The sequence below is a fragment of the Macaca fascicularis genome, chromosome 19 (genome assembly GCF_037993035.2).
Source record: "Macaca fascicularis isolate 582-1 chromosome 19, T2T-MFA8v1.1".
Taxonomy (NCBI): Eukaryota; Metazoa; Chordata; class Mammalia; order Primates; family Cercopithecidae; genus Macaca; species Macaca fascicularis.
The window spans coordinates 43908596-43923358 of NC_088393.1; the positions used below are offsets into that span (position 1 = coordinate 43908596).

At 40.2% G+C, this 14763-nt stretch overlaps 1 protein-coding gene across 16 annotated transcripts in view; it reads left to right on the plus strand.

The window, feature by feature from the left end:
- ZNF567 (zinc finger protein 567) overlaps positions 1 to 14763 on the plus strand; it is a 60003-nt gene that overhangs the window by 26559 nt on the left and 18681 nt on the right. For 12 of the 16 annotated variants that reach the window (XM_045381116.3, XM_065536524.2, XM_074023336.1 and 9 more), the window contains exon 3: positions 2919 to 2993. The exons of the other annotated variants lie outside the window; for them this stretch is intronic. In XM_045381116.3, the coding sequence (XP_045237051.2) occupies positions 2985 to 2993 (9 nt within the window). In that variant the 5' untranslated portion in view covers positions 2919 to 2984. The remainder of the gene's footprint in view (positions 1 to 2918; positions 2994 to 14763) is intronic. 16 annotated transcript variants of the gene reach the window in all.

A 14763-nucleotide genomic window follows, 5' to 3' on the forward strand; every position in this document is an offset into this window, starting at 1 on the left:
TATTTTTATTTTGTAGAGACAGAGTCTCACTATGTTGCCCAGGCTGGTCTCAAACTCCTAAGCTCATGCAGTCCTCCTGCCTTGTCCTCCCAAAGCGCTGGGATTACAGGCATGAGCTACCTACTGTGCCCAGCCAGTTTTCTGATTTTGACCGTGTGCTATGGTTATGAAGATGTGACCATTGTGGAGAAGCTGGATGAAGGGTAAATGAGACCTCTCTGCACTATTTTTGCAAGCTTCTGTGGATCTATAATCATTTCAAAATAAAAAAAATAAATTTTAAAAAGAGCCTGCTGCAAGACTGAGAAGTGCCTATGGTGTCTGATTCCCTGTTGTTGGGCATGAATTCTATTTCCTACTCTAGGCACTTTTGGACAAAGCCATGCAGAATATCTTATCCCATACCTGCCCCTGTGAGCTGCTTACCCTTTCTCAAAGTTTCCAGCAACGCTGGGAGTGGGCGGGATGTGGTGGTTCACACCTATAATCCCAGCACTTTGGGAGGCCAAGGCAGGAAGATCACTTGAGCCCAGGAGTTGGAGACTAGCCTAAGCAACATAGTAAGACCCCATTTCTTTAAAAAAAAAAAAAAAAAAGCCAGTCTTGATGGTGTGCGCCTGTAGTCCCAGCTACCCAGGAGGCTGAGATAGGAGGATCATTTGAGCCCAGGGAGGCCGACACTGCAGTGAGTGGTGATGGTGCCACTGCACTCCATCCTGGGCAACAGAGTGAGACCCTGTCTCAAAAACAAAAAAATTAAAATTAAAAAATAATTAGCTGGATGTGGGTGGTGCATGCCTATGGTCCCTGCTATGCAGGAGGGAGAATTGCTTGAGCTGAGGAAGTCGAGGCTGCAGTGAGCCATGATCATGCCACTGCATTCTAGCCTAGGCAAAGAGTGAGACCCTGTCTCAAAAATAAAATAAAAGTAAGACTTGAATAAAAGGACAGGAAGACACAACATGATAAAATGTCAAAACTTCCTAACATTTCATGGATTTCCATTAAAATTTTAATAAAAATGTTTGAACTTTCTAGCATTGTTAAGAGAAAATAAACACCAGAAATTCTGAGAGAGAAAAACTGTCAGGGAAGTAGCCCTCGTAGATATTAAACTGTTTTAAAACTGGTAACTGTAAGGTGATCCTAGCAGTTAAATGAACAGTTCAGTGGAAATAAGTATAAAGCTCAGGTCTACTTAGATATATTAAAGGGAATAAAATATGTGATAAAAATGGCAGTTTTGATGAGTGAAGGAAATACAGATTGTGGAGTACCTTGTGATACCAAACTAGATGGGCAAAGTATTTTTATTTTTATTTTTATTTTTTATTTATTTATTTTTTTTGAGACAGAGTTTCATTCTTGTTGCCCAGGCTGGAGTGCAGTGGCGCACGATCTTAGCTAACCGCAACCTCCACCTCCCAGGTTCAAGTAATTCTCCTGCCTCAGCCTCCGTAGTAGCTGGGATTACAGGCATGTGCCACCACGCCCAGCTAATTTTGTATTTTTAGTAGAGACAAGGTTTCTCCATGTTGGTCAGGCTGGTCTCGAACTCCCAACCTCAGGTGATCCGCCTGCCTCAGCCTCCCAAAGCACTGAGATTATAGGAGTGAGCCATCGCGCCCAGCCTAATTTTTAAAATTGTATTTTTACATGGAAAAAAACAATCAAATGAGAAACTATAAAAAATTATTTGGGGCTGTGCACAGTGGCTCACGCCTGTAATCACACGTAGGAGGAGCACATGAGGCCAGGAGTTTGAGACCAGCCTAAGCAACATTGCAAGACCTCATCTCAAAAGAAAGCAATAATTTAAAAAATTAGCCAGTCATGGTGTTGTGTGCCTTTCGTCCTAGCTACTTGGGAGGCTGAGACAGAATTGCTTGAGCTCAGGAGTTTAAGGGTGCAGTAAGCCAGAATAGTGCCACTGTACTCCAGCTTGGATGGCAGAGTATGACCCTGTCTCTAAAAAAGAAAAATTATTTGGAACTCCTACCACAAAAGTAAAGGATTAATTTCCTTCCTTTAGGCCGGGCGCGGTGGCTCAAGCCTGTAATCCCAGCACTTTGGGAGGCCGAGACGGGCGGATCACGAGGTCAGGAGATCGAGACCATCCTGGCTAACACAGTGAAACCCCGTCTCTACTAAAAAATACAAAAAACTAGCCGGGCGAGGTGGCGGGCGCCTGTAGTCCCAGCTACTCAGGAGGCTGAGGCAGGAGAATGGCCTAAATCCGGGAGGCGGAGCTTGCAGTGAGCCGAGATCCGGCCACTGCACTCCAGCCTGGGCGACAGAGCGAGACTCCGCCTCAAAAAAAAAAAAAAAAAAAAAAAAAAAAAAAAAAAAAAAAAAATTTCCTTCCTTTAAAGAAGTCTAGCAACATTTCAGAAAATAAAAATAATAGAAAATGAAATAAATGATGAGACCACAGATAAGAAGCTAAAAGCGTTCTTTAAACTTATGAAAAGAAGCTTATTGTTCATGGTAAGAAAACTAGAAACTAGAACCACAATTTACATGTGTTAGACAAGCATAGAAAAATTTGTATCAGTAGTATTCCTTGGTGTGGAATGACAGGTATTCTCATATATTGCTGGCAGTACTATAAATGGTACAGCCTTAATGGAGAGCAGCTTGGAAGTAGTTAATAACAATAGGCTGACTAGGAGGGAAAAGGTAGTGCGTGAGGGGAGATGAGCTTGTCCAAAATCCATCCTGCTGCCCCAAAAGCCTGTATCTCTGGCCTTGGGGATAAAACGGGATTTGCCTAGCTGGTTCTCCCCTCTATGTGGCATGTTCAGAGTGAACAAGGATCAATACAAGGGAAATGGAGGCAATTTTAATAGAATTATAAGAGCTGCGAGGCACATGTGGTTTCACGTGGCTTTTTTTTTGTCTCGGCTTTGCCTCCTTAGGAACTGCCTCTTTTCTAAAGAGGACCCCAAAGGAAGGACTGGTCATCTCTTTCATATCTCAAAACCATGGCTCAGGTAAGGCGATGGTTTCTCTCTCCTTTCTGAAAGTCTTTTTTTTTTTTTTTTTTTTTTTTAAAGGATATTTGGGTATATGTCTGTCTTGTCCTACATCCTCCTGCCTATCTTTCCCTTCAGAAAACTGGTCCTCCCTTTTTCCCATATTGGTTAGATATGACTCTATCTTCCACAAATGCTCCCAATTTTAACCAGTGTTCACACGTTAAGTGAATATATCAAGCCAGGTATGGTGGCTCACACCTGTAATCCCAGTACTTTGGGAGGCTGAGGCAGGAGAATTGCTTGAGCCCAGGAGTTCAAGACCAGCCAGCCTGGGCAACATAGAGAGATCCTTGTCTCCACCAGAAATAAAAATAAAAAAAAAATTGGCCAGGTGCAGTGGCTCATATCTGTAATCCTAGCACTTCAGGAGCCGAGGTGGGTGGATCACCTGAGGTCAGAAGTTTGAGACCAGCCTGGCCAACATGGTGAAATGCTGTCTCTACTAAAAATATAAAAATTAGCTGGGCTTGGTGGCAGGCGCCTGTAATCCCAGCTACTCAGGAGGCTGAGGCAAGAGAACTGCTTGAATCCGGGAGGCAGAGGTTGCAGTGAGTGAAGATTACGCTGCTGCACTCCAGCATAGGTGTCAGAGTGAGACTCTGTCTCAAAAAAAGAAAAAAATTAGCCCAGTGCAGGTGCAGTGGCATGCGCCTGTGGTCCCAGTTATTTGTGAAGCTTAGGTGGGAGGATAGCTTTAACCCAGAGGTCAGGTCTACAATGAGCCATGATCATGTCACTGCACTCCAGCCTGGATGACAGAACAAGACTCTCTTTATTAAAAAAGAAAAAAAAAGGCTGGGCGCTGTGGCTCAAGCCTGTAATCCCAGCACTTTGGGAGGCCGAGACGGACGGATCACGAGGTCAGGAGATCGAGACCATCCTGGCTAACCCGGTAAAACTCCGTCTGTACTAAAAAAAATACAAAAAACTAGCCGGGCGAGGTGGCGGGCGCCTGTAGTCCCAGCTACTCGGGAGGCTGAGGCAGGAGAATGGCGTAAACCCGGGAGGCGGAGCTTGCAGTGAGCTGAGATCCGACCACTGCACTCCAGCCTGGGCGACAGAGCGAGACTCCGTCTCAAAAAACAAACAAACAAAAAAGGCCGGGCGCGTTGGCTCACGCCTGTAATCCCAGCACTTTGGGAGGTCGAGGCGGGCGGATCACAAGGTCAGGATATCGAGACCATGGTGAAACCCCGTCTCTACTAAAAATACAAAAAATTAGCCGGGCGTGGTGGCGGGCACCTGTAGTCCCAGCTACTCAGGAGGCTGAGGCAGGACGCCACTGCACTCCAGCCTGGGGGACAGAGCGAGACTCCGTCTCAAAAAAAGAAAAAAAAAAATAGTATATCATTCACCATCTCCTCTCTCAGTCTTCTTCCAGAAGCTATGCAGGGACAAAAATGCATTTCCTTGAATTAAATGAAAATGTATTACTGAATGAACCCGTCTTGTGTAGATTAAAAAAAAATACGACTTTATTGCATCCACAGACTGGAGTCTAGATAGTAGTGAAATTGACAGAATTTATATAGAATCAGTAAGTAGCAAGAAGTCTTGTGTTGAGGCTTTGAGGATGGAAATATGATTGACAACTTGTACAAAGAACTGAGAATCTTGTGTTTCTCCTCTATCTTCAGTTTTGCTCACAGCTGCTAACAATTTCTAAAAATATGTGGCCTTCCAATAACACCTGCTTAGTATATTAATTCTAGATTTATTTCTGTTTTCACATTTCTTCCAATTTTATGTTTGGATGTAGAAGTAAATATATTTGTATAGACTGCCATACTAAACTAGAAGTGTAAGTCTTAAAATATTCTGCTTCTGGTTTCAAAGACACTACTCTTTCTTGTTTCACTCAGAACATTTATCTTCGTATCTGGACTTCTTAAATACTGGTGTTCTCTGTATTCTGTATCGGTTCTCTTCTATTTACACTCTTCTGTTCACTATCTACCACTATTATTCTAATGATGCTCATGTAATTTTAATTCTAAACCTCTGTCTTTTTTGATGGATAGTCAAAATTATATATCCAGCCTCCAGCAAGATATCACCACCTACATGTTCCACAGATCCTTCATGCACATGTCTGAGATTCACCTCATTGTCTCCTTCTGCCCATTCTATCCTTTTGTTTTTTCCAGTCTGGTTAGGGCCCCAACCCCTACCCATCTGCTGATACAGCCAACATGAGTTAAAATCTCCCATTCACTGCAAAACCATTGAGTGGCAAATTCTGTTCCTCTTACCACAGTTCCCTCCATCCTCCACTGATAATGTCTTTATTTGGATTCCTCTCTCATAGCGGTCACTTGTCTTCCCATTTAACATCTTCACTTATTTTCTACTTCTCCAAGGGCTCACCCCAGGGCTTGCTTACATATTTTTGTTTTCTGTGCTTTTGTGTTTAACTTTTTATCATGGTAAAATATACATAACAGAGAGCTTACCGTTTTAACCATTTTTAAGTGTATAATTCAAAGCCATTAAGTACGTTCACAAGTTGTGTAACTGTCACCACTATCTATTTCCAGAACTGTTTTTCTTCATTTCACTTAGAAATTCTGTACTAGTAACACTAAACAGTTACTCCCCATTTTATTCTTTATAGCATCAGATGGAAGGTGCCTTAGAGGAATATATAGACATTTCATTAGAAGACAAGAAAATGTTAAAATGCTTATAACAGTTTAAATACAAGAATAATAATCATTAATGCTAATAGAGTTTTCCAATTCATGAACATGATGCACATCTCCTTTTATTTAGATCTTCCTTAAATTCTCTCAGTAATGTTGTTGCTTTCAGTGTACTAGTCTTGTAAATATTTTTTATATCCTTGGATTTTTTTTTAATGCTGCTGTAAATGGTGTTCATTTTTATTTAAATTTCCCACTGTTTATTACTAGTTTGTGAAAATGCAATTGATTTTTTTATCTTGACCTGCAACCTTTCAAAACTCCCTTATTCTAGTAATTTTTTTTTTTTTTAATAGATTCTTAGGATTTTCTACATGGACAATCCTATCATATGTGAATAATGACTGTTTTCTTTTTTTCTAATCTATATATTCTCTTCATTTCTGTCTTTCCTTACTACATTGTCAAGAACCTCCAGTACAATGTTGAGTAGAAGTTCTAAGAACAGACATTCTTGTTTTGTGCCCAACTTAGGCGAAAGGCATTGTTTTTCATTATTAAGTTTGATATTAGCTATAGGATTAGGATTTTTTTTTTTTCTTTTTCTTTTTTCCTTGAGACAGAGTTTTGCTCTGTCATCCAGGCTGGAGTGCAGTGGTGGATCTCAGCTCACTGCAACCTCCGCCTCCCAGGTTCAAGAGATGCTGGCATGTCAGCCTCTCATGTTGCTGGGATTACAGGCATGCACCACCATGCTGGCCTAATTTTTGTATTTTTAGTAGAGACGGAGTTTCACCATATTGGCGAGGCTGGTCTCGAACTCTGGCCTCAAGTGATCCGCCCGCCTTGGCCTCCCAAAGTGTTGAGATTACAGGCGTGAGCCACCATGTCCGGCTTGAATTTCTTTTTAAATGAAGACATTCCAGTTAGCTGATAGTTTTTATCATGAATGAGTGTTACATTTTCTCAAAAGTTTTTCTGGGCCAGGTGCAGTGGCTCATGCCTGTAATCCTAGCACTTTGGGAGGCCAGGGCAGGTGAATCACTTGAATCAGGAGTTCAAGACTGGCCTGGGCAACATACAAAATACAGAAAAAATTATCTGGGTGTGGTGGTGGGCACCTGTAATCCTAGCTGCTCGGGAGGCTGAGATAGGAGAATCGCTTGAACCCAGGAGGTGGAGGTTGCAGTGAGCCGAGATCGTGCCACTGCACTCCAGCCTGGGCAACAAAGAGCAAAACTCCGTCTCAAAACAAAACAAAAAACAAAAAAAGTGTTTCTTCATTTATTGGTTTTTCACATTATATGGCTATTACTATAATGAATTATATTGATTGATTTTTGAAATGTTAAATGTAGTTGTCCTGGGATAAACTCCACTTGGTCATGATATAATACTTTTGTATATATTGCTTCATATGTTAATTTGATTCATATATAAAGCAATATATAGCTTTATATATGAATATGATGAATTTGCTAATATGTTGTTACTGATTTTTCTTATCTGTGGTTCATAATGGATCTAATGTATGTTTTTCTGTTTGATGTCAGGGTAATGCTATCTCATAAATGAATTGAGATGTATTCTCTCCTCTTATTATTTTCTGAAAGAATTTATGTACAATTGATATTGTTTCTTCTTTAACATTTGTTAGAATTCACTGTGAAGCCATCTATCTGACTTGGAGATTTCTTTGTGGAAAGATGTTTAACCAATAGTTCAATTTTTGTAATAGAATGAAGACTGTTCAGGTTATCAGTTTTTCTTTTAATTCAATGAGCTTTTGTAGTTTGTGACTAGGAATTTTGTTCAGTTCATCTAAGTTGTAAAATGTATTGGCACAAAGTTGTTGCTCTTTTTATCCTTTTAATGTTTGTATAATCTGTAGCAATACCCCTTTTTAATTCTTGTTATTGATGATTTGTATCTGTCACTTTTTTCCCTGGTTCATTGGCTACAGATATATCAACGTAGTTGATCTTTTCAAAGTACCACACCAGCTTTTAGTTTCATTGATTTCTTCTAGTATTTTTGTTTCCTCATTTCTCCTCTTTTATTTTGTATTTCCTTTCTCTCTCATGACTTTGGGTATAATTAGCTCTTCTTTTTGAATTCTTACATAGATGGAAGTGTATATTGAGTTAAGACATTTCTTTTTTTCTAATAGAAGCTTTAAATGCTGTAAATTTCCCTGTAAGCACTATTTAAAGGGCTCCCAACAAATTTTGACATGTTGCATTTTCTTATTCAGTTGAAAATATTTTCTAATTTTCTCAGGTTTGTTTTTTACCCATTGGTTATTTAGAAATGTGTTTAATTTCCAAATATTTGGGGATTTTCCAGATAGCTTCCTGTAACTGGTTGTAGTTTAATTCTGTTGCAATCACAGCAGAGTCTATATGATGTCTTCCTAAATTTATGAAGACTTCTTTTATAGCACAGAGTACAGTTTAATTTGGTCAGTGTTCTCTGTGCCCTTGTAAAGAATGCATATTCTTACGTTGTTGGGTGTATCCTGTAAATAACAGTGAGATTAAATTGGTTGATTGTGTTGAAAGTTTTCTGTATTCTTATTGTTCTTCAGTCTGTTACAGAAATGACCGAAGGAAGAAAGTTGAAATCTTCTATTATAACTAAGCTTTGTTTTTAGATGAGTTTATATTTAGGATTGTTGTGTCCTGTCGTGAATTCACCCTGCCCTATTATTATGAAATGCTTTAATTAATCCCTGATAATATTCTGAATAATATTGTCCTGAGATCTATTTTGATTAATATTTTTATAGCTATTCTAACTTTCTTATGATTGTATGATGTCTTTGTTCTTTGTGCTGCTATAACAGAATGCCTGAAACTGGATAAATTTATGAAGAACAAAACTAAATTTTCTCACAATTCTGGACCCTGGGAAGTCCAAGATGAAGATTCAGGCAGGTTTGGGTGTCTAGTGGTAGTAACAACAGATTACACATTGAAGAAAGAAAAGATCAGTGTTCTCTGCTTCCAAGATGGCACCTTGAGGCTGTGTCCTCACATGGCAAAAGTACAAGCCAGCCACATGCTACATGAAGCCCCTTTTACAAGGGCCTTAATCCCATTCACAAAGGGAGAAACCTTAATGACTGGCCTAATGGCGTATTAAAGGCCCTACTTCCTTCCACCTCAGCCTCCTGAGTAGCTGATACTACAGGCGTGTACCACCACGCCCAGCTAATTTTTCTATTTTTTTCAGAGACAGAGTTTCACCATGTTGCCTAGGCTGGTCTTGAGCTTTTGGGTTCAAGCAGTCTGCCTGTCTTGGCCCCCCCAAAGTGCTAGGATTATAGGTGTGAGCCACTGTGCCTGGAATACACCTGAATTTTAGAGGGGACACATTCAAACTATAGTATATGATATACCTGATTTCCATCCTTTTTACTGTTGTTGTTTTGTGTGTGTGTGTGTGTGTTTTATTTTTTGTTTTGTTTTGTTTGTTCTGTCACCCAGACTGGAGTGCAGTGGTGCAATCAACTTCCCAGGATTCAGCAATCCTTTCACCTTAGCCTCCTGAGTAGCTAGGACTACAGGCATGTGCCACCTCATCTGGCTGATTTTTAAATTTTTTGTAGAGATGGGGTCTCCCTATGTTGCCTAGGCTGGTTTTGAACTCCTGGGTCCACGTGATCCTCCTGCTCGGCCTCCCAAAGTGCTGGGATTATAGGTGTGAGCCACTGCACCTTGCCCTTCCTTTATTCTTTTATTTACCTATGTTTTAATGTTTATAGTTAATCTGGTACAGCTAGGAGATAGTTTGGTTTTTCTTTTTTCTCTTATCTGATACCCTTATCTTTTAATTGGAGTTTTTAGTTCATTCAATGTAATTATCAATATAGTTGAGTTTAAATATGCCATCTTCCTATTTTTTCCAATTATATTTTTTCTTTCAGATTGAGAAATCTTTTATGATTTCATTTTTTTCTGTATGAGTCACTTATTAGAAGTACCTCTTTATTTTCTTGTTTGTTTTGTTTTTTAGTGGTTGCTCTAGGCCAGAGATTGGCAAACCATTGCATTTGAGCTAAGTCAGGCATGATGCCTGGTTTTGTAGAGTTTTATTGGAACTCAGCCAACTGTGAAAGCATTTTGCATAGTTTATATTGCTTTCTTTCTCTTCATGTTCACTGATCTTTTCTTTCTTCAATGTGTAATCTGTTGTTACTACCACCTGTTGTATTTTTCATATTGTGTATTTTTCTTCTCTAGAAGTTTTCTTTGATCCTTTTTATATCTTCTATTTCTCTCATAATTATCTTTTTTTCTACATTCTTGAGCTTATGGAGTATGTTTATAATCCTGTTTTTTTGTTGTTGTTGAGACGGAGTTTCACTCTTGTCGCTCAGGCTGGAGTGCAATGGTGTGATCTCAGCTCGCTGCAACCTCTGCTTTCCAGGTTTAAGTGATTCTCCTGCCTGAGTAGCTGGGATTACAGGCACATGCCACCATGTCGGGCTAATTTTTGTATGTTTAATAGAGATGGAGTTTCACCATTTTGGCCAGGCTGATCTCGAACTCCTGACCTCAGGTGATCCGCCTGCCTTGGCCTCCCAAAATGCTGGGATTACAGGCCTGAGCCACTGCGCCCGGCCTATAATAGTCCTGTTTTAACATCCTTGTTTTTTGTTTGTTTGAGGCAGGGTCTCACTCTGATGCCCAGGCTGGAGTGCAGTGGTACAGGCAGAGCTCACTGCAGCCTCCAACTCCTGGGCTCAAGCGATCCCCCTACCTCAGTCTCTGCAGTGTAGCTGGGACCACAGGTGTGTGCCACCACACCTGGCTAATTTTTAAATTTTTTGTAGAGGCAGAGTTTTGCTATGTTGCCCAGGCTGGTCTCAAACGCCTGGGCTCAAGTGATCTTTCTGCCTCGGCTTCCCAGAGTTCTGGAATTACTGGCATGAGCCACTGTGCCCAGCCCATCTTGTTTGTTAAATCCATCACCTCTGTCATTTCTGGGTCTGTTTCATTTCTGGGTCTGTTTCTTTTGATCATTTTTTTTCCTTCATGAATATTAGTCCTATTTTGCATGCTTGGAAATTTTTTACTTGAATTTTAAATTGCTGAATGCTGGATTTTGTTATGTTACATTAAAGAGTTAAGTTATTTCAGTCCATTTTGATCCTTTTGAGGCTTGCTTTTAAGTTTTTGTTAGTGTAGGTCCAAGAGCAGCATTTGGTCTACGGCTAATTTAGTCCCATTCCTAAGGTCAGCAACCTATAGCCTGAGATCCAGATCCAGCTTTCTGTTGGCTTGTGAGTATTGAAACACAGTCACACTCACTCATTTACATTCCATTTATAGCTGCTTTCCTATTAACTGCAGAGTCGCTGTGACAGAGACCATTCAGCTGAGAAAGCCTGAAATACTTATCTGCCCCTTTGCAGAAAAAGTTTGTCAAGCCCTGCTCTACCTAAAACTTGTGTATTACCAATTCTTTCTACTCTGGCTGATAGGAACATAAATTTCCCAGGACTGTTTGACTTTCCTCTGATTCTTCATGTAATTTTATGTAATTCTTCATGTAATTTTACCCCCATATATTTGCAGATCAGTGATTAGCCATGGATTCAGAGGGACAACTTTGCAGATATCTAGATTGATCTTTCTCTGTAACATTCTCTTTCTCTCTCTCTCTCCCTGCCCCTGCAGCCACCATGTCTGTCTGTCTCTCTCTCTCTCTACTATTTCTTCGTCTTCAACTTTCTTCCAAGAGTTTTAGCCATCTTGGACTTCCCAAATCTCTGTTTCTTGTTTTTCGTTTTTTTTTTCTTTTGAGATGGAGTTTCACCCTTGTTACCCAGGCTGGAGTGCAATGGCACAGTCTCAGCTCACCACAACCTCTGCCTCCCGGTGATTCTCCTGCCTCAGCCTCCCGAGGAACTGGGATTACAGGCATTCACCACCACACCCTGCTAATTTTGTATTTTTAGTAGAGACAGGGTTTCTCTATGTTGGTCAGGCTGGTCTCAAACTCCCAACCTCAGGTGATCGCCCGCCTTGGCCTCCCAAAGTGCCGGGATTACAGGCGTGAGCCACCGCTTTCAGACATGTTTTGCGCCTGGCCCGTTTTTTTTTTTTTTTTTTTTTTTTTTTTTTGAGACGGAGTCTCGCTCTGTGGCCCAGGCTGGAGTGCAGTGGCCAGATCTCAGCTCACTGCAAGCTCCGCCTCCTGGGTTTTATGCCATTCTCCTGCCTCAGCCTCCCGAGTAGCTGGGACTACAGGCGCCCGCCACCTTGCCCGGCTAGTTTTTTTTTTTTTTTTTTGTATTTTTTGGTAGAGACGGGGTTTCACCGTATTGGCCAGGATGGTCTCGATCTCCTGACCTCGTGATCCGCCCGTCTTGGCCTCCCAAAGCGCCTGGCCCCGTTTTTGTTTTTAGAGATAAGAGTCTCAGTCTGTTGCCCAGGCTAGAGTGCAACAGACTCAAACTCTTCCCTCTAAAAACAAAACAAAAAAAAAACAAGAAAAAGCTATGCATGATCATAGCTCACTGCAACCTCAAACCCCTTGACTCAAGTGATCTGCCCACATTGTTCTCCCAAAGGTCTGGGTTTACAGGTGTGAGGCACCGCCCCGGCCTGTTTGTTCGACTCAGGGACACTGCTGGGCTGTTTGTGCTTCCCCTTCCTTGTGCTATGGCCTAGAAAATGCTTTTAGGCAATAAGCTGGGACAATTATAGGGCTTACTTTGTTTACCTCTCGCAAAGATCACCATTCTGTGCTGTCAACTGGTCAGTGCTTCAAGCATTAATATATTTCTGTTGTTTAATATATTTTTATAATTTTTTTAGTTGTTTATGGTAGGAGGGAATTTCTCATAGCAGTTAATTCTTCTGACATGAAAGGAAGTCAGAAATATCTGTTTGTTTTATTGGGCAGTTAACTTGACTGAACTCAAACTTCAGACTATTCCTTACGATTGGTGGCAGCTTGAATCCCTACTTTATTTCTTTTATTTTTTTTACCAGGCTGCTTGGTTCTGACCCATGCATGCCTAATTGAGTTAGGTATCAGCCGAAGACGTTAACAAAGTTTATTCAGTGTCTTTTCTCCAACTCCCACATTCAGTTTCATAGGATTTCTCCACTTTCTTTCCAGCTGTTGTTGTTGCCCTGAGTTCTGTCCTTTGCTTCTTCAAGTAAGGCAGGCCATGAGTTCCCACCTGAATTGCATTTGCCACACATGGTGTCTACAAGGGACCTGCCCCCAGGCCACAAGTAATATAAATTGCTAATTGTCCCATTGCTCTTCTGTTCTTCCAAGTGTAGACCCCCCCCCCACTCCAGTCTGTCTGTTTGAGACACTTTGCAGTGCCTTCAGATAGTTATTTTTATATTTTATCCAAGATTAACGTTGTCATTTTCAGTAACATAGTCAAATAAAAGCTACTTTGCCATTCTCTAAAGCAGAGTTTGTATTTTTTAATCAACTTAATAAATACTCATTTTAAGCATATAGTTAATGAAGCTTGGAAGTATATAGCTCTACATAATCACCACAACAATCAAGATTACAGAATTTTCATTACTCCAGAAGTTGCCTCATGTGCCATACAGTTAGTTGCTCCACTGCCAGCTCCAGCTTCAGTGGTCATGTATCTGCCTCCGTCACTATAGTTTTGCTTCTGGAATTTCATAAAAATGGAATCATAGAATATATAGCTTTTTGGGAGGTTGGCTTACTTAACTCAGGTAATGTTTTTGAAAGTCACTCATATTCTGTATGTCATTACACCCCTGTATTGCTGAGTATTTTTCCATTGTGTGAATATACTACAATTTGTTTATCCAGTCACCTTTATTTCTTTTGAGTAAATACCTAGGTGTGGAATCTGTGGGTTATGTGGAAAGTGTTTGTTTAACTTTATCAGAAACTGTGAACTCAAAGCAGTTGTGTTGTTTTATTTTCCCATGATCAAATGCATGAGTGTTCTAATAGCTCCACATATTTTCTGGATACAATTCTTTTATCATATAAAAGGACTATGAATATCTTCTCTCAGTCTGTGACTTGATTTTCTTATTTTCTTAATGGTGTTTTTCAAAGCCGAAGTTTTTCATTTTATGAAATTCAATGTTTTTAAAATTTTATGATTCATGCTTTTTGTATTAAATTTAAATTTGTAAGTCTCAGCTTGCATCTGCAAATTTTGATGTTTTTATTTAGTTGGAAATATTTTCTGAAAATTTCCTTTTTGATTATCCTTTGACCCCGAATTATTAATAGTTACTTAGAAGTATATTGTTTAGTTTTCAAACATTTGGGGCTTATCTAGGCATCTTATTTTTATTGAGATTTACTTTACTTTCACTGTTGTCAGAGAACATATTCCATATGAATTTGTCTTTACTCTATTGAGACTTGTTTAGGTTCCACCTTGGTGAGTAGTCTGTTTGCTCTTGAGAAGGGTATGTATTGTAAAATTACTGAAAGTGCTTTTCTATAAATGTCAAATGGGTTTAGATGGTTGGTAGTATTCTTTTTTTTTTTTTTTTTTTTTTTGAGACGGAGTCTCGCTCTGTCGCCCAGGCTGGAGTGCAGTGGCCGGATCTCAGCTCACTGAAAGCTCCGCCTTCCGAGTTTACGCCATTCTCCTGCCTCAGCCTCCCAAGTAGCTGGGACTACAGGCGCCCGCCACCTCGCCCGGCTAGTTTTTTGTATTTTTTTTTAGTAGAGACGGGGTTTCACCGGGTTAGCCAGGACGGTCTCGATCTCCTGACCTCGTGATCCGCCCGTCTCGGCCTCCCAAAGTGCAAGGATTACAGGCTTGAGCCACCGCGCCCGGCCTAGTATTCTTTACATATTCTGGCTGTTTACAGATTTACCCCCTTTGGTTTGTTTCTTTCAGTTGCTGACAAATATTAACATCAACTATGATTTTGGACTTTAAAAAATCTCATTTTACTTTTGTCAAGTTTTGCTTAATGTATTTTGGAACTATTTAATTAGGTGACTATACATTTATGACTGTAACATCTTCCAGATATATTTGTTCTTTATTACTATGAAATGTCCTTCTTTGTGGCTAGTAGTAACACTCCTCTAGT